At 49.2% G+C, this 23,626-nt stretch overlaps 1 protein-coding gene across 2 annotated transcripts in view; it reads left to right on the top strand.

Moving 5' to 3' along the window:
• Positions 1–20,478, top strand: part of Clpb (caseinolytic mitochondrial matrix peptidase chaperone subunit B) — a 140,248-nt gene extending 119,770 nt beyond the window's left edge. For both annotated transcript variants that reach the window (XM_010603218.3, XM_010603219.3), the window contains 9 exons: positions 5,452–5,529; positions 7,100–7,155; positions 12,386–12,430; positions 12,782–12,943; positions 18,085–18,241; positions 18,964–19,037; positions 19,189–19,308; positions 19,502–19,606; positions 19,985–20,478. In XM_010603218.3, coding sequence (XP_010601520.1) covers positions 5,452–5,529; positions 7,100–7,155; positions 12,386–12,430; positions 12,782–12,943; positions 18,085–18,241; positions 18,964–19,037; positions 19,189–19,308; positions 19,502–19,606; positions 19,985–20,227 — 1,040 coding nt within the window. In that variant the 3' untranslated portion in view covers positions 20,228–20,478. The remainder of the gene's footprint in view (positions 1–5,451; positions 5,530–7,099; positions 7,156–12,385; positions 12,431–12,781; positions 12,944–18,084; positions 18,242–18,963; positions 19,038–19,188; positions 19,309–19,501; positions 19,607–19,984) is intronic.
• Positions 20,479–23,626: the final 3,148 nt, after the last annotated feature.

The raw sequence follows: 23,626 nt of genomic DNA, 5'->3' as shown, positions 1-23,626 counted from the left end.
AGCCATGGGGCCTGCTTCTGCCTCCTTGCATACAATGACCCATCTGCCTGCATTTGTCACTGCTGCCCTCCCAGTCCAGTCCAGTCCAGTCCAGCCCATCTCCCACACACTGGGTACTTTCTCCCTGGGCTAATTCAGTTCAAGTGCAACAGTCACCCCCACAATCAACAGACTTGTGTTTGTCCACTTTTTCTGAAACAACACTGTGCTCAAAAATAGATGTTGAAAGCAGTTTGTGAAATTGATTTCTGTGGTGTGCTCTGAGGAGAGAAGCAACTGTACACCTGCTCTCTAGTAGCTCACAAGCATGCTGGGGACAGAACTCAAGCAAGACTACAACCATATGAATAGAGAAGGGTGAAGGTGGTGAAGGAGGGCAGGGGTATGGAGAAAAAACAAGAACCAAGATATATCATGTAAAGGTACAAGATCCCAATGATAAGTGTAACTGTATTGTTTGCCTTAAATGTACCAGTAAACTTAATGGGGGACAAAAAACATTGGAAACACACACAGAAAAAAAGACTACAACTATACTTATTGACCTCTGACCCCTTTGGTCAGTGGCTGGGAGGGTGGGCCATTCTGCAGACCTGATATAAGCAGCTTTCCCTGGGCCAGCAGGTCAACATGCACACATCTGACAGTTTCCTTGGACCTTCTTCAGACCAAGAACCTGTGCCTGACAGCCATTCTCCCTGTCCCAGCAGACCTTCTGAAGTATCTTCACTCCCTTGGACAAGCTCTACCCCTTCAAGTGTTCTCCTGCACTGCAGAATCCCAGCATCATGTGGCACACTGAGGTGCGCCGTCCTCTCTCATGCTTCTCTCCCCTCATTGACTAATCTGAAAGTATGACCTCCCCAAGCCCCCATCTTTCTGAGCTTCCCTATGAGGACTGACTGGTGTCTGATGTGAGAAAGACAACCGGAACTTCTTGTGATCCCACTCCATGTCACTTCAAGGTCCCTGCTTATGCTTTGCTGTTCTCATTGCCTAGCCTGCCCTGCTAACACTCAAGACCTACGCTTCTCCAGGCCTCCACCCTGTCCTCCCTGGTTTCAAGGAACCTCTCCCTGGACTTGGTTTTGGTGTCTGCTGTTTGTAGGTCTTCTCCCTTCAGAGGTCAGGGACTCCATGGTATTAGCTCTGTTGTCCAGGTTGGACACACGGTATGGTTGTTAAACTCAGGTAAATGAAGTATGAGCCCATTTTGACCCTGCTGACAGACACTGGGGTAACTCTTAACCATGAGAGTCCCTCTGAAAGGCTGGTTCCCCTGGGAGATGCTACAACATGGGACAATGTGTGTCCATACTAGCTCATTAGAACTTAGCAGGAAGGATGAGCCCGCCCAGCCAGACTCCCCAGAGCCTTGAGCTGGATGGAGGCAAAGGCTAGGGTGGGAGAAAGAGGTAGCTCTTTACTCTGCTTTTTCATACCCCACAACTGTATGGCAGTTTCCCCCTCATCCTCTAGGCACGCATGTCAGCAGTGCATATAGGTCTCCTGTATTTCTCCCACCCATTTAGAACCCACCATTTTCATAGCGGTATTTCCCTCATAAGCATAAGGCTGGTTCTAGGCCTCCCTGTGACATCCCAGCACCTGGCATTTTTGCTGAACACATGCATAAAGCTCCTAGGACAGGGTTCAAAAGGTGGTAGAAACCACCTGGGGAGCTACTCCTGGATCCAGGACACAGTATCCTCCATAAAATGAGAGTTAAGAACTTGTTCTCCCCCTCCTCATAATTCCAGAAAGATCAAGAATTAATTCATGCAGCCAGCAAACGTTAAATCAGTGTTGGGCTAGTCGCAAGTTCCTCAGGAATTAGGAGGCCAGCACCTGCTCCTGTGGAACACACAATTGATTGGGGCCACACACTCCTTTGATATGAGGGCACAGGCAGATGAAATCCCTTTCACTGCCCCTCTGTGAGCCCGTTTCTCCTGTATAGAATGGAGATAATACCTACTTGTAAGGATTGTTATAGGGATGAGAAAGATATCTAATATATCAAAACTAATGACTGCTGCCACTGCTACCACTATAACTTCCACTATTTGTAGTCCTACTGGTTTCATTTTTTTGTGTTTCATTCTGGTTTTTGTTTTGTTTGTTTGAGAAGTCTTACTTTGTTGCCCAGGCTGATCTCAAACTCATGAAATCCAGTGATCCTCAGCCTCCCAAAGTTCTGGGATTATAGGCACACACCATTGTGCCCACCTTATTCTTGTTGTTCCACTCTTTGTAGTTTACAGTGTGCTTTTCTAAATATTAATTCACTTCATCTTCATGTAGAGCTGATACAGTATATGTGCCTGTTTGCAGCCCTGAGGCTCTAAAGAAATAGGTGTTTTACTCAGTCAGTTAACTAGAAAGTAACAGAGGCAAGACCTTGAGCGAGCCTCCTTTCCACCATACCGCAGCATGTGGGAGGCAGAGGAGCCTGGTTAGAGCTTGCAGAGATGGGACTGGCAAGCAGAGGGGCTGAGCTGCCTGCGCAGAGGGCCTGCTGCTACCCCAAGCCCAAGGGCAGTGGTGAAGACGGGCTTCTTGAGGGCACAAATATGCCAGATTGGAAGACTGCAAAAGAAACATATTTCCGGTAAGCCAAGTATATGAGGGTGCTGGGCAGTAGAGAGCCAGAGGAGAGATGCTCCCTCCTTTCCTTACCCTCCCTGAAGCACCAGTTCAGGCTCAGAAATCAGCAAGAGTACGGTTAAAGCTCAGGGTCGTCATGAACTTACCTGTATAACCATGAACAGGTTTCTTAACTTCTTTGTATGTATTTTCTCATCTATAAAATGGGAGTTAAGTTCTCTCTCCTTGTCTCACATGGTCATGATGAGGCTAATGTGAAATTATGTCAACAGAAGTTCTTTAAGTGCTGCCAGAGTAAGTTGTGAATTTGCTGGTCTACAGTGAAAGCACCAGCACTTATGGCCACATCCACATGGGCCCGTCCAAATGTCCACTGGTCACTGCCTCCACCCTGACCTGACAGGACCCTCTGGGCTCCCCAGTCTTGGTCCTCAGCCACCCCATCAACTATATATCCTGGGGCTCACCTTCCCCAGACCTCCCTGGCTGCTTCTATTTTTCATTCTGTCGAACTCCATCTGCTTGGCCGTTTTTCTCTTCAGATATTATTAGAAATATCCAGAGTAGTAATTGTTTAATGGTTGGCATTTCGCCTATTTCATGGGGGGCCTGATCAAGCCCACCCTAGACTCATGCCCTGGGTCTGACAGAATTGACCAGGGACAGCTGTGCAGTGGAGTCTGCCTGGCATTATAAAGAGCTCTCTCCCAGGTGCATTATTAGAAAAGAAGGGGGGAAACATGGCCCCAGGCATAATTCAATTCCACATTCTCCATGGTGTTTTTAGTACTGCACAGCCCAGCAGTGTGCAGCTCTCAAAGGGCTGGGATGCTATCCTGAAAGAAAAACCAAGTCAGAACCTCATGTACATGATACCCAGGAACCTTGTCGCCCCCGGCCACCTTTCTAGTGATGCCCCCCAAAGCCTGAACCCAGTTCATACTCTTGCTTCTTCCCAACCTAAGGTCTTGATTTAGCAAACTTTTGGAAGCCTGTGGCTTCTCTCAGCTGACCCCTTTCTTGGCCCAGCTCCAACACACAGGATCCATGAAACTCTAGCATTTGCCATTTTAGTACATCCACTTCCCCAGATGCCCTCACCTCCACGTCCCTATTTCTGTGAGGACACCAGGGATCTCCACCAGCCAGGTGTGGCCATCTCCTGCTTCATCCGTGTTCAGATACTGTGAGTTTCCCCCATAGCTAACCCTTCCAGAGAAGTGGGCCAGTTAGAGAAGATCTGTATCCTAGCCCAGGAGAGAGGTTGGACTGAATGGTTTCCCAAGCCGCTTTCAAGGTTCTCAGGCAAAAGCGACTAGTCTGCCGTCTGAGAGGTTACAGTTTCCATCTGTTCTGCTGAGGCCAGAAGTAGAAAGTAATTAAGGTGGTGCCATAAGAGATAGAGGTGAGAAAGCCCACAGCAATGGGACTAAACTAAGACAGGTCATCCAGACTCACAATCTGGGCCCACTCACCACTGCTGGTGTTCATACCTGTCTCTGTCTCTACCTCTGCTGTGTTGCCTCCCTCCAAATTCTGCCCCACCTCCAAGCCCCTGCATTAGTCCTGCCGCTCCCGCTGAGACTTCCCTGACCTTTGCAGCTGCTTCTTTGAAACCCAGCTACAGTTTCTTCAGGACTGGTAACCCTAAGACCTAGTCCCTAAGACTGTCAACTCTGTCAATTGACTAAGTCCTCTGACATATATCCCTTTGCTAATTTTGCCCAGCACTCTGGGGACCAGAGCAGACATGCTTTTCCATCTGCAGACCTTGACACTGCACAGTGCTCTGTCTTCTTCCTGCTCCTGGCTGCCATGTTTCCATTAATGCAACCCAAATTGATACAGATTTTTTAAAGCACCCATATGTGAGTTCTAAATAGAGGACAGGTTTAGGGAAAGAAACAGCTCTACTGTCTACTAGTTGTATGACTTAGGTAAATCTCTCTTAGTAAAAGGGAGTTGAGACTGTTTTCCCCTTGGGGTGTTTGTGGGGTTTTGAGTAAATATATTGTTGGTAGATGTGTCCAGTTGTGCCTAGCATACAGCATGTGTAATAAATTATTCTTGCTTCCTTCCCTGCCTTTATACTTGAACTGTGCTTCTCATCCTGATTCTCCCAGTGTTCTTGCCTCAGTTACATGGCCCATGATCATATGCTTCCTCTGAAAGAAGAGGTCAGGCCTTGCTCTGGCAGAGTTGAACCCCAAAGAGAATTAGTACAGATCTGTTCTCCCCACCCCCTGCCCCCACTGGAGGCCTTGGTTGGCAGAGATGGTAACCAAGCAGCTTACTCCTTCCTTGCTCCAAGCCCCACACCACCCTCTGTTGGCTTCCAAAAATAGATATTTGGCTGTTTTTCCACTTCCTCATCCAGACAGTAGACCTGAGCTTGGTTTCCTCAAATGGGAAAGAGCACAGAGCTCACACCCGGGATCTTCAACTGTGAAGGGCTTTTGCCTGTCCCATTTGCATAGGTAATAGAGGGGTAACCAAGAAAAGCTAAAGTTCCTCTCTAATTCTCCTTCACCAATCCCCCACCCCCTTCACCTCCATTCACCATCCACCCGCCTTTCAGTTTCCCTGGCAACGCTGAGTGCTCATCCTGGAAAACTTTATCCGAAATCTGCTCTGGGCAGCCTTCCAAATCCATGCTAACCTGATTAGGTATCTCTAGGGGCCTTGCCAGCTAATCAGATTAGGCAGCACTAATGGTAGTGAGGACTTTGAGTGGGCGCAGAGCAGTAAAACATATTGTATACTTAGTGATAATTATCCTGCCTTTTGTGTCATTGATTTATCTGCCTCCCTCCCTGTCCCCCCGTCTTGTATGTTTGGCCACAGCGATCCGGAGGAAGGAGAATGGCTGGTATGACGAAGAACACCCTCTGGTCTTCCTCTTCTTGGGATCATCTGGAATAGGTAATCAGGATCACATCAGTCAGAAGGGAAAGGGAACACCCAACTCGAGCCCCCCACTGGAGGCCTTGGTTGGCAACACCCTAGTTGCTATGGGCCAGGGTTCACACCATCCACCTCAAGTTCAACTCTGAGCTCTAGAAGCAACTGCCTCCAAATTCCAGAGCCATCAAGAAAGAAGAACTCTGGGTGTTTAATCATCTGCCATTTTACAAGCAGCCAGAATCATGCTTCTCGCTTTGTACACTCAGGTACAGGGACTAATTCATCTGGGGACCAGGCCCTCAGAGCCATTAGCCTTGATCAGGGCACTCTGCACTGGGAACAGTTGGCCACCTCCTCTGCCCAGTACATCAACCACATTCAGAGCATCCTATCTATAGGAACCTAAAAAAAACCCAGTAGCCAGTTACAGTGCCATGTGCAGAGCATAACTGGTTCCAATAAAATGAGCTGAGCATTTTTCTCCCCCCCCGCCAAAAGTACTGGGCAAACCATAGTTCTTTGCACTGAACTACAATTCCCAACACTTTTTATTTTTTGTTTTGTTTTGACAGAATCTCATTATGTAGTTCAGGCTGGCCTTGAACTTGCAGTGATCCTCTTTCCTCAGCTTCCCTAGTGCTAGGATTACAGGTGCACACCACCATGCCCAGCTTACATTTTTAATCTTAAACAGGGTCTCTAAATCACTAAGTTGCCCAGGCTAGGATTACAAGAGGTTGGATATTTTTCTAGCCAGTTGAGCTGCATTACCTGATGAATTCTCAGCTCCTTTTTCTGTACCCTCAGTACTCCCTTTCCTCCACTCCACCTCTCACCATCATCATGATGGGGATTTCATGATTTATAGAGACTTTTTTTTTTTTCTTTTAAGGGCTGGGGATTGAACCCAGGGCCTTGCACATGTGCTTTTCTCTGAGCTACGGCCTCAGCCTAGATTTCATGATTTACTTGCTCCTTTCTCCTCTCCCAACACCTTTGTGGACTCAGCTTTCCCTCACAACTCTCCCTTTCAAAAGGTTACCACCCCCTGACCTCCTTGATACCATAAATCTTGACTTCTATACCCCACAGAGACTTCCAATGGCTTTATTATCGTTCCAATGGCCCTTCAGCACCACCTCTTTGGTATTGTCATTCCTTTTTATGTCACAAAAGTCTGTGAATACAGTAAGAGATAGTCTCCATCCTTTCCCAGCCCTTGCTTCACATTATTTCCAAGACCTGGCTGACTTTCAGGCCATGGAGGTTAAGAGAGATGCAGGAGAGTGAGGCAGGAAGTCAAGGTGCTCCTAAGAGATGTGAGGGTTCAAAGGACAAGCTGCCTCTGCATTATGAGTCTGCTCTCCACTGACAGGATGGTGCTGCAGAGAAGAGACCTTCAGTCCCACCCACAGAAAAATAAGACGCACTGCAGACTTGATTCTCACCCTAGCTTCACAGTTCATTCCCTAGATGACTTGGAAGAGTCTTGGAGCCTCACCATTCCCATCCATGTTTATGCTTCCTGGTGTCCCAGCACTTCCAATTATCTGGTCCTAACCCACTCCTTTTCTTCCTCTCTCTCCAGGAAAGACAGAGCTGGCCAAGCAGACAGCCAAATACATGCACAAAGATGCCAAAAAGGTAAGGACTGGGTCTGAGGCCTGGTTTGCAGTTCATGGAAACCTTGCCCAGTCATGCTGTCCCCGAATCCAAAGCTCTGCAGCTGGCAGCCAACCAGTCAAGATGGCCCCAGCCTAGGGACAAGCCTCAGCTCTGGCTACCAATTGCTCCAGGAGTTTAGGAAAGCTGTCCTACCGCTTTTTGTTCCAATTTCTTCATCTGTGAAACGGGAATAATAATTCTCAGCTTGCCTGACTCTTGGGGTTCTTCAGAGAACCAAATGAGATTCATCCACACAGCACTGTCAAGCATCTGCCCCCTGCCAGGTGCCATGCAGGATGCTGGATGGAGCTCAGCGTTTATTGAGGCTTTCTCCCTCCCGGGGGCTCAGGCTGGGGCAGCATCCAGGCAATCAGGGCTGTGTAGAGAGAGTTTTGGGGGCTGTCAAAAAATATGTAGGAATTCTCTCCATCCTACATGAGCATTCTTGCTTTGTTGTTTTGTTTTATATTTGAGATTGAACCCAGGGCCTTGCACATGTTAGGAAAATGCTCTATCATTGAGCTACATCCTTGGCCCTTTGTTGAAAATTTAATTTTAAGACGGGGTCTAAGTTGCTCAGAGTGGGCTTGAATTGGAATCCTGTCTCAGCCTCCCAAGTAGCTGGGATTATAGGCGTGCACCACCACGCCTGGCTCTGTATGAGCTTTAAAACCTGGCTTCTTGTGCCTTAATCTTGGGCTGCTTCTAGTGCTTCTTCCCATGGTTCAAACGCCTGGGTTTTCCCCTACAAAAGAGCCTGCCTCATCCCCTGCTTGTTCATACTCAGACTTTCCAAAGGCTGCTCAGCTTGACTCTCTAGGCTGACAATCCTTTCAAGAAAACAGTCCTTAGAAAGGGTGCAGAGCATTTCAATGAAAGCTAAACACTTCTAACCAGCCTACCCTGCACTGAGGCTAAAGTCCCCTGCTCATGGCTGAGTGTGCCCAAGCCCCACAGCACCTGACTAGTTTCTATGGAAAGCCTCTCTCTGAGGGGAGGAACAGTTGCCTAGACCTCTACTGGCCAAGTGGCCCCAGTAGCAGAGTCATGGTCTCCTATTCCCCTTGTGGCCTCTCTACCCTCTTGCCACCTATCTGAGAGCCCGGCAGCCACAAAAACAAGGCAGCTCAGACTGTGTCCTCCTGAGCCCCCTTCTGCCTACAAACTGGCAGCAGGCTCTCAAGCCTCCCCCTAGTTCCACTAGTACCTGTGCTCTGGCTCAACCACATCTAGAGCACACCCACTTGACAGCCAGGCAGCCAAGCAGCAGCACATGCCATGCTAATAAGTGCCGACCAGAATAGCATTTTTAAGACAATTCATCAGGTTGGCAGCGATTGAAACAATTAGCACACTGGAAAGGGCCATAAACTAGCGAGACTCTTAGGGAAGATGCAGTTACGGGCAGGAACCACCTGATTAGGGATGAAGAATTCTGAGTGGTTTAATTTTAATACTGTCAGAAAGGTTAATATTTAATTACAAATTATAATCTCTTTATCTAAGCTGTCTTAATATGTCTTCATACACAGTGGAAGTGGAAGGAAAGTATCTGCTGACGTGCTAGTGTAGAAAGGAGAGGGTGGCTTGTTAAAAGACTGATGATGCAAGTAATTTTCACTCGGTGCCTCTGTATGGGAGACAGATCAACCCCAGTGCAGGGTGTCCTGCAGGTGTGATGCTGGCACCCCTCAGTACATGACTTGTCCAGGAGGGGAAGGTAACACCGTGCCCACCACACCCACATCGCAGTTGATGCAGCTGGCTGTGGTAGGCAAAGCTATAGACCCCACAGTCCTTGGCCCAAATTCTAATTCTACTTTCTCCTAGCCCTAGACGCTTTCCTTTCCCCCATGAAATTTCAGTGCTCTTGGCTCAGCATAAAACTATGCAGGCCTGTGTTGTGTCTTAGGGTTCTAGTGAGCATCAGATGAGATCATTGGGGTCCATAGCTTGCTCAGGGTTTAGCACGCAGTGGGTGCCCACTGCCTTGACTGGTATGTTTACCACTTCATGCTCTCCACAGCATGCCCATCTGGGACTTGATCCTATGAGGAACACCACAGAAACTAACTTGGGCCCACTCTGCAGATGAGAAAACCAATGCCTTATCACATTAAGGATTGTCCAAGGACACTTCTTAGGAAAAGTAGTAAAACCAGAATTCAGACTTGGATCCTTCTCTCAATGCCATTGTTCTCAGCTGCTCTAGGAGACTGCTTTGTAAATTTTGTCAGTTTCTTTCTGATTCCCAGAAGGAGAGGAAAGCCGTGAAAGCCCACTAAAACCATTTTATTTTTACGTCATAGGTGATTCTTTTATAAAGTCCCAACCTGTACAAGTCCTAAGGGTCAACTCGTTACAGAGTACATTTAAAATAGTTTCTAGCCGTGTGACACACCTGCCTTCAAAATCCAAAAGTCCTGATAGGAAGAAAAGGGCTAAAGGTGTAGGAGAAGTGGAGAGGGTAGGGGAAAGAAAATAAGGGAAAAGAAAAAAAAATGAGAAAATGAAAAAAATGGAAATAAGTATTTGTAAATAGGGAAGGGAGGAGGAGGTGAAGGGAGGGCAGGGACAAGGGGAAACAATGAGAACCAAGACCTGTCATGTAAAGGTACAAGATCCCAATAATGAATGTAACTGTACTGTATGCCTAAAATGTACCAATAAACTCAATGAGGGAAAAAAATTCAAAAGTCCTGGACTGTCAGCTGTTTAGTCAGTCAGCTTGATGCTTCCAGAGCCCAGAGTAATGTGTATTGAAAGTGCCAGAGCCTAGTGTACAACAAGCTCTTCCCAAACCAGAATTCCCTCCTGTTTGCTTCCCAGGGTGACTTGTGAAGTGAAACAAGCCCTGACCTGGAAGCCACAGACTTGAATTCTTACTCTGGCTCTCTGATCCTTCATTCTCTCATTTGTAAAGAGATTAATACCTCTGGATCTTGCTGCCTCACAAGACATTTTTTGCACATTTTTACAATTTTGCTGTAAGATCTGTTATGAGCTTTTTTACCCCCTCACAGCCCCTGCTATTTTTTCCCAAATTGAGAAATTTTGTTAACTTTGATTATTAGAGTTAATAACCCTTGAGAAAGAACCGTAGTAAGCTCTGTGATGACATCATGAAGTGGGTGAGGAGCCTCAAAGATTTGCAGTTATAGGGGCAAGATGATAACAGGATTAAAAGTAAGTATTTGAGTTCAGCTGCCTGGGTTAAATCCCAACTCTCCTCAAATACTTGTAGTTGGCCAGGTTCTCATATCAGTTTTCTCCTCTGTAAAACGGATTCAATAATGCTGCCTATCCCATTGGATATGAAGGTTTCATGAGGTAATAAAATATTAAACATTATTAGCACATAAACAATCTGTTTTAGATGGTACTATAATTATTACTTCATTTGTAGATAAGCCCAAGCTAAGATCAAGTGACACCAAAGTGGTTGCAGCCCAGAGATTTGTTTAGAGTGACACAACAATTTGCTAGAAGAAGTATGAGAAGCCAGGTCAGTTGACATAAACCGGCACTAGTGTCTGTCCTCCCTGTCTGCTGGGATACTGACACCTGAGCACGAAGCTCAGAGCCCTTCAAATGAAGACTACTAGGGGCCAGGGATTTAGCTCAGTGGTTCAGCTGCCTGCCTCACAAGCTCAAGGGCCCAAGTTCGATCCCCAGTAGCAAAACCAAATTAAGACTGCCAGGAACCTAGCTGGTTAGCTGCTGAAAAACACAGGGCAGTATTGCATAATGACCTAAGTGTGGACATGGAGCCGGATGGTCAAGCTTCCGTGACCTTGGGCAAGTTACTCTAATCTCCAATAGTTTCCTCATCTGTGAAGTGGAGATGATAATAGCACTTGCCTCATAGACTGCACATCTTTTTAGCCCCTTATAGCTTGCTTTGAAACATCACCTAGACTCATAGTAACCGCCAAAGTCTGCTATTACCCATCAGTCCATTACTTCCCCTTTGTAGCACTCCCAGCTTTCCCATGGCGTCTCCACCCTTCCTGCACCCTGTGTGTCTTGTGACTGAACAACCATGGACCCTCTGGAAATGCTTGCTGGCCCATGTCTCGTGCATCAGATGGCCTTAGTCACCTCTCTGAGCCCTTTCCCACCTCTTGGAAGGTCTCTGATCAGATCATAAGTGAGGCAGGGAGAGGTGCCAAGAGCCTTGTGTTAGGAAGAAACAGCACTCTACAAGGGGAGGCCACATCCACAGCCACCAAGGCAGTGGCAGAACTGGGGCTAGAAACCAAGCTCTCTGTTCCAAACCCATGGCTCCTCCTGCCACCCAGTATTTCCAGTATAGAGTGACAGGAAAAAGAATTAAAACCGTACCATTGAGCGACTTTCTGAGCAGTGACCAAGCTAGAACATGGCCCATGGATTTCAGACCTAGGTGCCCTCCTCTGAGGGTCTTGGTGCCCCATCGTGCCCACTCTCAGGAGCAGCAGTGTCGATGAGTGCTGCTCTTGGGTGGAAGCCAGTACAAGAGGAACCCAGCCTTAGCAGATGGACAGGGCCCTCACAGCTCCCCGGCTCAGTTAATTCTTCATGACAAGGAAGGGGCCCTCTGCCTGTGTTAACTCTTTAGATCAGTCTCTTCTCCTGGAGCCAAGCATCACACCTAATCCCAGTAGTGAGAGAGGAAGGCTGTGAACTACATCATAGATACCTTAAGAGAAATGAAGAAATGTAAATAAGTAGAAAGATGCATTCATTTTAAAGAAAAGCAGAGTAAAACACGACTGTGTACCCTACTCATACTTAGAGTTGAGGGGCACTATGGAGCCCTCCCTTTTCTCATCACCCTCCCCCTGGTGGGGACTGGCTTTGTGCACATCTCCTTGCCCCACTTGGTGGGGTGCCTTTCAAAGGCAGGGGTCAAGACTTGTCCACTGTTGTAACCCAGTCCAGCGCGTACACATGACGTCCTCCAGAAAGGGAGGGAGGGAAACGTGAAGGGGTCCATATGCGGTGATCAGAAGAACAGAGCCTGCCTGAAGGAAGATAAGTCCTGAGTTGCCCTAAATGGCCTTGCTTAGGTGGGAAATGAACAGGCAGGAGCAGAGGCAAGGACCAGGAGAAATGTATCATCCAGCTGATGTGGCCTTTAGGCCAGAGATAGTCGGGATCCTCTTCCCCACACTCTTCCTCTACCTCCTGCCACACACAGACTTATCCCCTGCTTATTTCCACACAGGGCTTCATCAGGCTGGACATGTCTGAGTTCCAGGAGCGACATGAGGTAAGAAAGATCCTCAGAGAAGTGTGGTTGGAAGGCCTGGCTACATGACTGCCTTGGTGTTTTATATGCCTTGTCATTAAGGCCTTCAGGCCTCAGATAATTCCAACAGCCCTGGGATTTGTTCTTGAAAGCACAGCTATGCAGTAGAGTTACTAATGTGTTATGCATAGGATTTTCTATGAAGAAAAAACAGAAAAGATCTGTCTGTCTACCATCATGACAGGATTCCTGCCATGCCAGGAGAGAGACTGGCAGTCTTAATAGTGTATAAAGCCATCTTCCCATGTTGGCCCCATATTGCAGACTAAAAGTACAGAAAGTCTTTCCTCACTTGTTTTCTCCTTCCGCTAGGTGGCCAAGTTTATTGGGTCCCCACCGGGATATATCGGCCATGAGGAGGGTGGGCAGCTGACCAAGAAGTTAAAGCAGTGCCCCAATGCTGTGGTGCTCTTCGATGAGGTGGACAAGGCCCATCCAGATGTGCTCACCATCATGCTGCAGCTGTTTGATGAGGTAAAGTCACCGTAGGCTGCTATGGAATTGGGAGACACCGGAAGTATCAAGAGCTGTAAGCAGCAAGAACCAGGACCCGAAGGCTGGCTGATCATTCCCTATTCACTGCACCTCCTGTGTACATTCGGTCATTTAGTGGTTATGGGTCAGCTTCCTCTCTGGGCAGGAACCAGGCAAGGCACATGAGGGAAGACCAGTACTGCTCAAGTGTTGACATTCCATGGCCGCCTTCTCCAGAGACAAATGGGGCAGAGGTTACAAGGTGAGGGGCTGAACTTTCAGTTCCAGCTGTGTTCCCAGCTGGTTTTGTGGCCTTGGCAAGTCACCGCCCATCTCTAGGTATCAGGGACCTCACAGGGAGGCTGGATCACACGAGCTCCAGGAACTGGTCTGGTCCGGCAGCTCTTGCTCCTCTCTGTGCAGATTTCGTCTGCACGGGTTCTTTAAAACACTAACAATGTTACTGCTGATGAGATGGTCACATGTGGCTCATGGAGTCTTCCCCGCTTTGAGGAGCTCGGGGTCCTCACAGCTGGACAGGCCCCTACTTGTCAAGGTGAGCTCTAATGGAGAGACCACACTTTTAAGCAGTATATTCTGTGTGCTAGACTAGACAGACCTCTGCTGAAACTTCACAGGTAGAATGGAGAGGGAATCTAAATTGATCATATGTATGTATGTATGTATATATGTGTGTGTGTATATATATATGTGTGTGTGTGTGTGTGTATACACACACACACACACACACACACACACACAAACTCTTCAAAAATGAATGTGAATATTATGTGTTACAAACGTACCAGTTTTTCAGAGGACTTAACAGACAGTATCACTAATCATCACAACAGCCAGGCAAAGGAAAAATTATCTCATTTTTTACGAAGGAAGAAATTGAGGTTCAGCGAGGTTGTAAATGATGTGTCCAAAGCTGCAGAACCACTGTGTGAAGAGCTGTTTGGACCACAGATATACTCACTCCCAGAGCCCAGATCTCCCTCTCTATACCTCCTTGAGTCCAGAGAGGACTTTGCTCGTGGTCATGGAAGGACAGCACTACCACCTTCCCCGGGGCCCCTTTCCTGCTTAGAGAACAGGAGGAGCCAAGGGCGGAGCCAGGTATGAGGCTTTCTCCTCCCCCAGTAAGGACACCCAGTAAAGACACAGATGCCAAATGGGGTCCTGCCCTCCTTTCTGCTTAGCCCTCTCCAGCCTGAGAAAATGGGAAGACGGTTTTCTTCCCACGTCACATGAGACACAGGGAAGGACTCCCCCAGACTAACACATCAGGTAGCAAGTCAGGAGGATCCTCATCTCCCATAAATGCCACTGCCTTCCCCACCTGGGCCAGCACCCTGGTCCCTCCCCAGTTCTGCTGCCATCTTCCCGGTCACTCAGCTGACCTACCAAGGAAGAGGAGCGCAGTCGTGGAGTTCACATACTCAGTTACACATGTACCCTTGAGGCCACCCTCTCTGTACTGACCTCTTGGTGGGACTCAGCTGAGGACCACACCCAGCCCTGAGCTCTGCCCAGGAGACAGGCAGAAAAGAGAGGTAGTGATTGGCTTTTTTTGCACTTTATATGCTGCACACTGTTTTCTAAGAAACGTACGTGTATCAACGCATCGTCCTCCCAACAACTCTCTGAATGAAGAGTTATTACCACCTCCGTTTACTAGATGTGGACACAGATACAATGCAAGAGTGAGTAATTTGTGTGTGACCACACAGCTGGGAAAGAAGAACTGAGGGTTCAAACCCAGGCAGTCCCATTCCCAGAACCTGCAGCTTAAATGACTACCATACAGCTAGGGCCAAAAGAGAGGTCAGTCTTCAGGCCACCTTGGGCGGGCATCTCTGAGAGTGTCCTCGGCCCCAGTGGGGAAGATGGTTGATATACCCTGCCCGTGTAGAGGAAGTTTAAATGCCCTGTGGCAGCCCCATCCGCTCCTCTGCTGCTTCACTCCACTGAGGGAAGTGATGATGATACTATGGCGCTGAGAAGCTGATAATCCCTCCAGCAGTACCCCGCTGACCGACTGTAGTTTCTGATGTTCTAGGCTCCCCTGACCAAAGCTCTCCCCAAGTTGGATTAGCCAAATCTATGCATACATGCTGCTTATAGACAGGTCCTTGTCTTGTTCGTGCTGGCTGTTCCCAGAGCCCACAGTCAGGGAAAATGCTCTGCTGTTGATGAACGTAACCCGACAGTAATTCAGCAGAGCTTCAGAGGATGAGGGTTGCTAGCTCAACAGTGGAGAAGGGCAGGCAGTAGAAAGAAGCCTGACATGCCAAAGCCCAGGGCATGACATGGCCTGGTACATTCAGGGCACTGTGTGCAACTACACAGTTCTAGTGGGAGTGGGGCGATGGAGATGAGGTAGCCAAGGAGGGATGTGGCTCGGCAGTGAGCACTTGCTTAGTGTGCTTGGAGTCCTTAGTTCCATCCTGAGCACCACAGAAAAAAGGGAGAGAAGGAAGGGAAGAAGGGGAGGAAGAAATGAGGAAAAGACCAAAAAAAAAAAAAGCAAGAAAAAGGAAGGCATTCCACGGATAAGGAAGGGAAGAAGGGGAGGAAGAAATGAGGAAAAGACCAAAAAAAAAAAAAGCCAGACAAAGGAATGTAGATTCACATGACAGTAGGGAGTCACCGAAAGAGTGAGCAAGAAAGGAACAGGGTCCGATTTTCTGTAACACATCCCTTAAGCATCTGTGCAGAGAGAGGGCTAGAAGGGAGCAGAGGTCCAGGCTGCAGCTGGGGGAGTTTGCTGTATAGCCAGACCTGTGGCCTGGAGAGAGAGCACTCTTAGAAGGTTGCCTGTGAGGAAAGGGATTGCTCAAGTGTAAGAGTGGCCCGACTTCTGGCCTGGAATGACCAGGTGGCTTCTGCAGCCATCAGGTGAGGCAGGTAGCACAGGGGCCAAGCCACAGATAGCAGATTGGTGAGAAGGGTGAGGCATTGAGGTGTGGGGTTGTTGAAAATAAGATCTGCTTCAGGGCCAGCCCTGTGGAGATGTCTAAGAGGACCAGCACGAGTTTCATGGGTCTGGAGCATAGGAAGGTCCGAAAAAAAGTAGCAGTTCAGGAATCCTTCAGATCCAGGCTAGCAGACACACCCTGTTACCTCAGGAGAGTTCAGTGTCCAGAGAAGCAGCAAGCAGCCGGGCGTGGTGGCACATGCCTGTAATCCCAGCACTCAGGAGGCTGAGGCAGGAGGATCGCTGAGTTCGAGACCAGCCTGGGCTACATAGTGAGTTCCAGGTCAGTCTCAACTACATAGTGAGACCCTGTCTCAAAAAACCAAAAAAAAAGAGAGAGAGAGAGAGAAGCAGCAAGGCTTAATCACAGAGCCTTGCACCAAGCAGGGAAGGGACAAAGAGGGAATTGTTGCAGAGGTGAGAGGCCAAGCCAGAGAACACCACTCACTGTATCATCAGGCACTGTGTAGAGCACGAGGGACATGGACAAGACATACACAGCCCCTGCCTCCGTGTACAAGTAGGGAAGACAGGCGTCTAGAAAGTCCCTTGAGTCTCCTGGGACAAGGGATGCTCCAGGGACGTGTAGCAAGCACAGCAGTTGCACAGGCACTTACTCCATCCAACTGGCCCTGGCCAAGTTCTCCCTAACCCTGGGCCCAGAAGAGAACGGCCTTCGTGTTCTCCCCCAAACCACACTCATGCTGACTCACTTCCGGGTGACCCCAGATCCAACAGCCAGGGCACAAGTCCTGGGAAGGACCTGGTCTGCAGGGAGCACATCCTCCACTCCTCCCTTCAGGGGCTGGGTTGCTACATGAGACACTGGGAAAGCAGCCCCATAACTCGGTGAGCATCTGAACCCCCACAGGATGTACATGCTTGGAGGGGAGGTGGGACAGGGAGAGAACCCTCTTTGGATACATCTTTATTGCCAAGGAAGCTGAAGAGACAAAAAGTCACCCTTTGGGTCAGTCGTGCACTGCACCTGCTCCCTTTGCCCATCTGGGACCCATCCACAGGCCCAGTTATAAGCAGAGCTTTGATCTGTCAGAATGAAATTGCTGCTGGATTATTGCTCTGGCCAGTGCAGCAATGTGTGAACTCAGTCCTTGGGGAAGAGCTCTGCGAGGTGAGTGTGGAAGACACACAATGTCATATGCACATGCTTGGGCACGTCACACAGGCACCCAGACCTGGCCCCCAACTGGGATTGCTCCATAGAATAGACCTTTTGGAACCAGCAGTGTCTTGGAGGTACAGGTAAAGCAAGGTAGAAACGTCCCGCACTCAGAAAGTGTTCATCTGCTGCCTCTCCTTCCCCTCATCTCAGGGCTGAGCTCACCACTACATGGGCTGTAGAAGCAAAGGCTGACCCTGAGTCAGGCCCCGCTCACAGGGAAGGCACAGCTCGATGAGGCTGTGGCAGGGCCCAACACTGCTGGCCCATGCAGGAACCAACAGTGGGGGCCCTGTGGTCTGTTCTCAGAGCCATGTTCTCCACCTTGGCAGGAGCTACTCTGTCCACCTCCCAGGTGGTCCCAGGCAGGCCTCACTCTCCTAACCCCTGTCCTACTTGTTCCTTTCCAGTGAGCTTCGAAGGAAGCCCTAGAGATTGTCCCTATTTGAGTTTATGGCACATTATCATCTGTAGTAATAACAAGCTCTGCCATGTGCACAGCATGGCTCCTGAGGCTCCTTTGCCACTTTGACCACATCTAGTCCTCACAGCAACCCTCCCGAGGTACCATCCCTTGAACTTTTGCAGGAACTGGGCTTCCCTTCGTCATCACTGTCGTCACCTATTTCCTTGGTCTCAGTGCTTCTCTAGACCAGGCATGTGTAGAAAGCTTGTTGAGTCCCCAGTATCCTGATACCAAGCCTGTCCTGGAGTGCATTGGGTAAGCAGTCAGACCAGCTTCCAGCTGCTAGGGGTAGTTTGGTGCCCTGAGATGCCTAAGAGCAGTGCAGTCTCACCTCAAGGCCTCTCAGTCAATAGAGCAGCTGCAGCCCAGGGCTGGGAACCCTATAACCAGGCCAGTTTCAGTGCCGAGACAACCCAGAGGAGGTTGCAGCTGACCGCCAGGCTGGAGGCAGCAGCATGGTGTTCTGTGGGGCCTTACAGGTCCCTGACCGTCCTGTTCCCAACCCCTCCCAGGGCCGGCTAACTGATGGGAAGGGGAAGACCATCGACTGCAAGGATGCCATCTTCATCATGACCTCCAATGTGGCCAGCGACGAGATTGCACAGCATGCCCTGCAGTTGAGGCAGGAAGCTTTGGAGATGAGTCGTAACCGAATCGCTGAAAACCTTGGTATGACATATGACATGAGCTGTCTAGGCGAGTGACCCAGCCACTGGCACATCTGGGGGCAGGGATGGGATTAGGATACTGGCCCCAGTGAAGTCCTAAGAGGCAGCTTTGTCCCTCAGTGACACTGAGCACACCACAGGTACCATAGAGATGGAAAGGGACAAACCAAAAAGAATCCTTCACACCCTTGAAAAAGCCCAAAGTCTGGTGGGTGACAGAGCCATCCAGGGGAGGACCAGGAGACAGCCGAAGTCTCAGAACCAGAGCATTGCACACCCAGCAGCTAGAGATGCTGAGGGGACAGCAGATCAGAAGCTGCATGGAAATGACCATAGCCATTTTCACCCATAGATGTGCATAGGTGGGTGTAGGGGTGCACGTCAGCCAGAGGCTATGGGCTGTGTCTGTCGTCTTTCTATTCAGGGTGAGTCCTACAGCCCCTGTCCTCCAAGACAAAACTAGGTCTCAGTGCCAACTCTTCCCCTCCCTAGTCAGCCACTGCTCCCACCTGAGGAACCCCAGGCTTTGTAGCACTTGGGAGCTGGAAGGGCCTCAGAGACCATTTAGGTCAGTGCAGAGCCCAAGCCAAGGACCCAGGGAGCCTCAGACCAGGTTCACCTCGCAGTGGCAGGACCCAGCTCTTTCTATGGGTAGGAGTGGAGGGCAGGCACCACAGCTCTCTAAGTATGAGGAGTAAATAGTTTATGTCTCTGTCTCTGCAGGTGATGTCCAGATTAGTGATAAGATCACCATCTCAAAGAACTTTAAGGAGAATGTAATCCGCCCCATCCTGAAAGTAAGCCTTTCTTGACACCTGCTGGAGCCTAGCTGTGGGGAGCAGGGACTTAGCCATCCTAAAGATGTGGAAGCCCGTCTTCCCCATCGGGTCCAGAAATTTGCTGCCCCCTGGGTCACTAGCACACCTCAACCCCAACCTGGCTCTGCAGGCACACTTCCGGAGGGATGAGTTTCTGGGACGGATCAATGAGATCGTCTACTTCCTTCCCTTCTGCCACTCGGAGCTCATCCAACTAGTCAATAAGGAACTGAACTTCTGGGCCAAAAGAGTAAGAAGGGACTGCCTGGGGGTGGGATGGAACATCTGCCCCCTGAGAGTCTGGAACTCTGGGCCAGGAACAGCCCTCCCCCTGGGCGTGAGGCCAGCAGCCCTGGGGACACACAGTGTCTCACAGGCCCAGCCCTCGGGCCACTGATAAGAGGTGGCCACATGCAGACAGGCCTCTCTCTGACCCATCTCAGGCCAAGCAAAGGCACAACATCACACTGCTGTGGGACCGTGAGGTGGCAGACGTGTTGGTTGACGGCTACAATGTGCACTATGGTGCCCGCTCCATCAAGCATGAGGTGAGCACAGAAGCTTGAGAGAAGTGAGGCTTTGCCCATACCCAGCCTTAGGCTCCAGGCCTGTCTCCTGATAGTCTGGCTGCTGGGATTGCCCACACCCAGGGAAGATGCCCCCTCAGAATCAAAATACGACATGATCAACTAAAACTCCTGTCTGGAGGGTGACCAAGTATGAATCCTACCTACAGTGGGGAACTGGGCAGGGAGCCTCAGAAATGGACATCTTTGAGCCTTTAGCACAGTCCTGTAAGCTGTCTCTTTACCCCACTTTGCAGATGAGAAACCCGAGGCTCAGAGAAGTTCTCTGACTTGCCCAAGCAGTAGGTGAAAGAGACCAGCTCCAGGCTCAGGCCACCGTCTCATCTTCCACCCCTGCAGGTCGAGCGCCGTGTGGTGAACCAGCTGGCGGCAGCCTATGAGCAGGACCTGCTCCCAGGAGGTTGTACTCTGCGCATCACTGTGGAGGACTCGGACAAGCAGCTCCTCAAAAGCCCTGAATTGCCCCAGGCTGAGAAGCGTGCACCCAAGCTGAGGCTGGAGATCATCGATAAGGACAGCAAGACCCGCAAACTGGACATCCGGGCACCACTGAACCCTGAGAAGGTGTGCTATACCATCTAGCACCCACCTGCCTGTACGTGCCCTGAGCATCCAATAAAGACCCCTCACTGTGGCATGGCAACTGCCCTGTCTTCCCACCGTGCCTCCCTCCTCAGCCCCAGCCTGAAGCACTCCTTTGTCCCCTTGATTGTGGACCCTGTACTGTAACAAGTCCCCAGGAGAGGAGCTGCCTCTCCACCCTCTTCAAAGCAGAGAGAAGAGCCGGATGTGGTAACCCATGCCTGTAATCCCAGCACTCAGGAAGGCTGAGGCATGAAGATCACCGTGAGTTCAATGCACCCTAGGCTACATAGGGAGTTCAAGGCCAGCCTGAACTACTTAGTGAGACCATGTCTCAAAAAAAAGGCAAGGAGCAGTAAAGTCCCCGATCTCTGTTCTCACTTGATCCCCATTCCCCACGGTCACTCGCTCTTATGTTCCCAAAGGCCCAGACATATGCCAGCTGGGAACAGATCTGGACGGAAGACAGACGAGACTGACCTGCATCCTCAGCTCTCACTCTTGCAGCTCAGTCCTCAGGGTATCTCCAGCAGGGGTGGAAGGAGAGTGCAGAGGCCCAGGCACAGGTGGTTCTGCAGTTCAGTTTGTAGCTACCTCTTTCCCATGTTCTAAAATTCTAAGAGAGGGCCAAGGCCTTTCCCTCTCCTCTGCCCCATTGTACCCACTGTTCCTCCCCACACCATGTCCTGTAGTCACGCCAGGACTGGGATAGGGTAGGGCACATCTAGGGGCCGGACTAGTTCATTACCCTGCCCTAGTCTGGGACCAAGCAAGCTCAGCTCTGCAGCGGCCTCCTTCAGGTGACAGACATTGTTGACACTGGGAAGCTGTAGAGGGAAAGCATCAGGGTGAGGTCCTATCAGATGGCCGTGGAGCCTGTCCTGGCCCTGACTGTTAACTCTTGTTCCAGCTAAGTGAGTCTAGAATAAGCCTACAAGTTAGTCATTCCACAGACTGGCCTTGTTTCAAACCCCACTTGGCAGAACACAGCAAGGCCGGGTACATACTTGGGCACCATGTACAGTAGCCATTACTGGTCAGAGCTCCATCCAGCCTCCCCTGCAAGGTCTTGGTGGGTTCTTCCTGGGATGTTACCTCTTCAGGAAGTGAGGGGTGGGGGCTTGAAGTCAGAGGGCCCCTGATGCTGGTAGAATGTCGTAATATGGTACAGGGCACTCAGAAGCCAGGCGCAGGCCTTGGAACTTGTCCAGTAATCACTATCCAGCCCCTCAGAGCTGCTGCGGTTCTGTTCCCTACCTCAGGGACTGCTGCTGCTGCGGCTGCTGTTGTTGATGATTATGATGACTTTTGGTTTTGAAATAAGTTTAGATTTACAGAGAGTCGCAAAAATAGTAGAGAATTCTCACATACCTTCTACCTATCTGCTTCCAATATTAACATCTCATAAAACCATACTATGATTGTCAAAACCAGGAAATTTCACATTCCCACAATACTACTGACTAATCTGCAGATATTTGAATTTTGCCAGGTTTTCCCTGTTGTCCTTTTCTGGTCCAGGACCTGATTCAGGACACTCCACATTATGTTTTGTTGTCATGTTTCCTTCATCTCCATCAGCCTGTGGCAATTCCTCCATCTTTGTCTTTCATGACACTGACACTTTTAAAGAATCCAGGCCAGTTATTTTGTAGAATGGCCTTTAATTTGGATTTGTCCAATGCTTTCATATGACTAGACTGAGGGACTGCAGTTTTGGCAAAATGACCCCAGAAGCAACACTGGGCCCTTAGTGCCTCCTAGCAGCTGATGTTGGTAACTTGAGCATAAGGCACAGGTGGTGTGTGCTAGGTTTCTCTATTATAAAATTATAAATGTGGGGTCTAGGGATGTAGCTCAGTAGTAAAGCACTTGCCTAACATGCTTGAGGCCCATCTCCAGTGCCCCCCAAAAACGGAATTTTCCTCTTGAAATCAAAATCTTCTGAGGAGTGATTCTTGCTTTACAATTAATACTGTAGTTGACTAATAATGACTTTCTGTCTCTTTATTTGTGTAAATATACTAACTTGCATTCTATTGTAAGAAACTTTTCTCCCATTTTCACTAATTTACATATATGTAAATTCTGTAATCTAATACTAACATTATTTGTGCCCACATTTGGCTATTGAGAACTCTTTGAAGTGTGTGTGTGTGTGTGTGTGTGTGTGTGTGTGTGTGTGGTTTTTTGAGGCAGGGTTTCACTATGTAGTTAAGACTGACCTATACTCACTATGTAGCCCAGGCTGGTCTTGAACTCAGGGATCCTCCTGCCTCAGCCTCCTGAGTGCTGGGATTACAGGTGTGCGCCACCATGCCTGGCTATCAAGTTATTTTCAACATTGTCCCTCATCATTTTTTGAGCCCTTCCTTATTTCCTGGCATCACAAGTTGTCCCAGGCTCATTCACATTTTCCCTGTATCCGTCTATTTTTTTGTTTCTTTGGTATCAGGGATGGAACTCAGGACCTCGTGCTTGCCAGGCAGGCGCTGTGCCACTGAGCTACATCCCCAGCCCTCCCAGGCCCGCAACCACTTCTCCAGGAACCTCCCAGTTCTATTTATTCTTTAATAAACCAGTTAGTGTCTCAGGACTTAGAAATCACAGTCTGGATATTGGGTGCACTCGTTGCTACTTGGGTGTCATTGCTTCTAGGCTCTCAGCGAAGAGCTCTAGGAAATACATACATGTGTTAACGCATGCATACACACATCTGATTTTATCTGTCCATCTGTATATTACTAAAAACCATTAGTTCAAAATGATGCCTACAATCCAATACCATAGAGTTGTAGCTGCCATTCTCGCAACTTTACTCTGTTTCTGCTTCTTATGATCCTGCTGTCTCTGTTTGTTCTCCTCTCTGTGTGGTGGTCAGACTTCCTCAGAAGCTATAAGACCCTCAGGGAGCATCCTTGGTGCAATATCCCTATGAGGTAGTTAACTTCAGTCAAGGACAGCAAGTGTGTAACTCAGAAGGTAACTTTCATACCAAAGAAACCCAGTGGCCACCTTCCTGAGAGTAGGGTAGGGAACAGGACAGAGCCTCAGGTTCTGAGGAACTTAACTGTCACTTCTGGTGATTCTTTGCTAGACCTCTTAGGTCATGTTGGACCCATAGCTCTACTTCCATAACATCCAGACATTGCTTAGCTCACTTATGCCGCATGTTTTTTGTCTGTGTCTCTAGAATGTAAGCTCAAAGGGGACAAATGCTGAGCTGTTCAGCTCACTTTTTTTTTTTGGTACTGGGGATCAAACTCAGATCCTTGTGTTTACAAGGCAGGCGCGATGCCACTGAGCTAAATCCCTGGCCCTCAGCTCACTATTCAGAGTCTGGCACAGTGCTGGCACGTGACAGACGCCCCAGGAATGTTGGGAGTGGAGTCTGGGACA

This window comes from Fukomys damarensis, unplaced genomic scaffold (genome assembly GCF_012274545.1).
Source record: "Fukomys damarensis isolate Sample0158 unplaced genomic scaffold, DMR_v1.0_HiC HiC_scaffold_16, whole genome shotgun sequence".
In the NCBI taxonomy this organism is placed as follows: Eukaryota; Metazoa; Chordata; class Mammalia; order Rodentia; family Bathyergidae; genus Fukomys; species Fukomys damarensis.
This window is presented reverse-complemented; position numbering and strand designations above follow the sequence as displayed.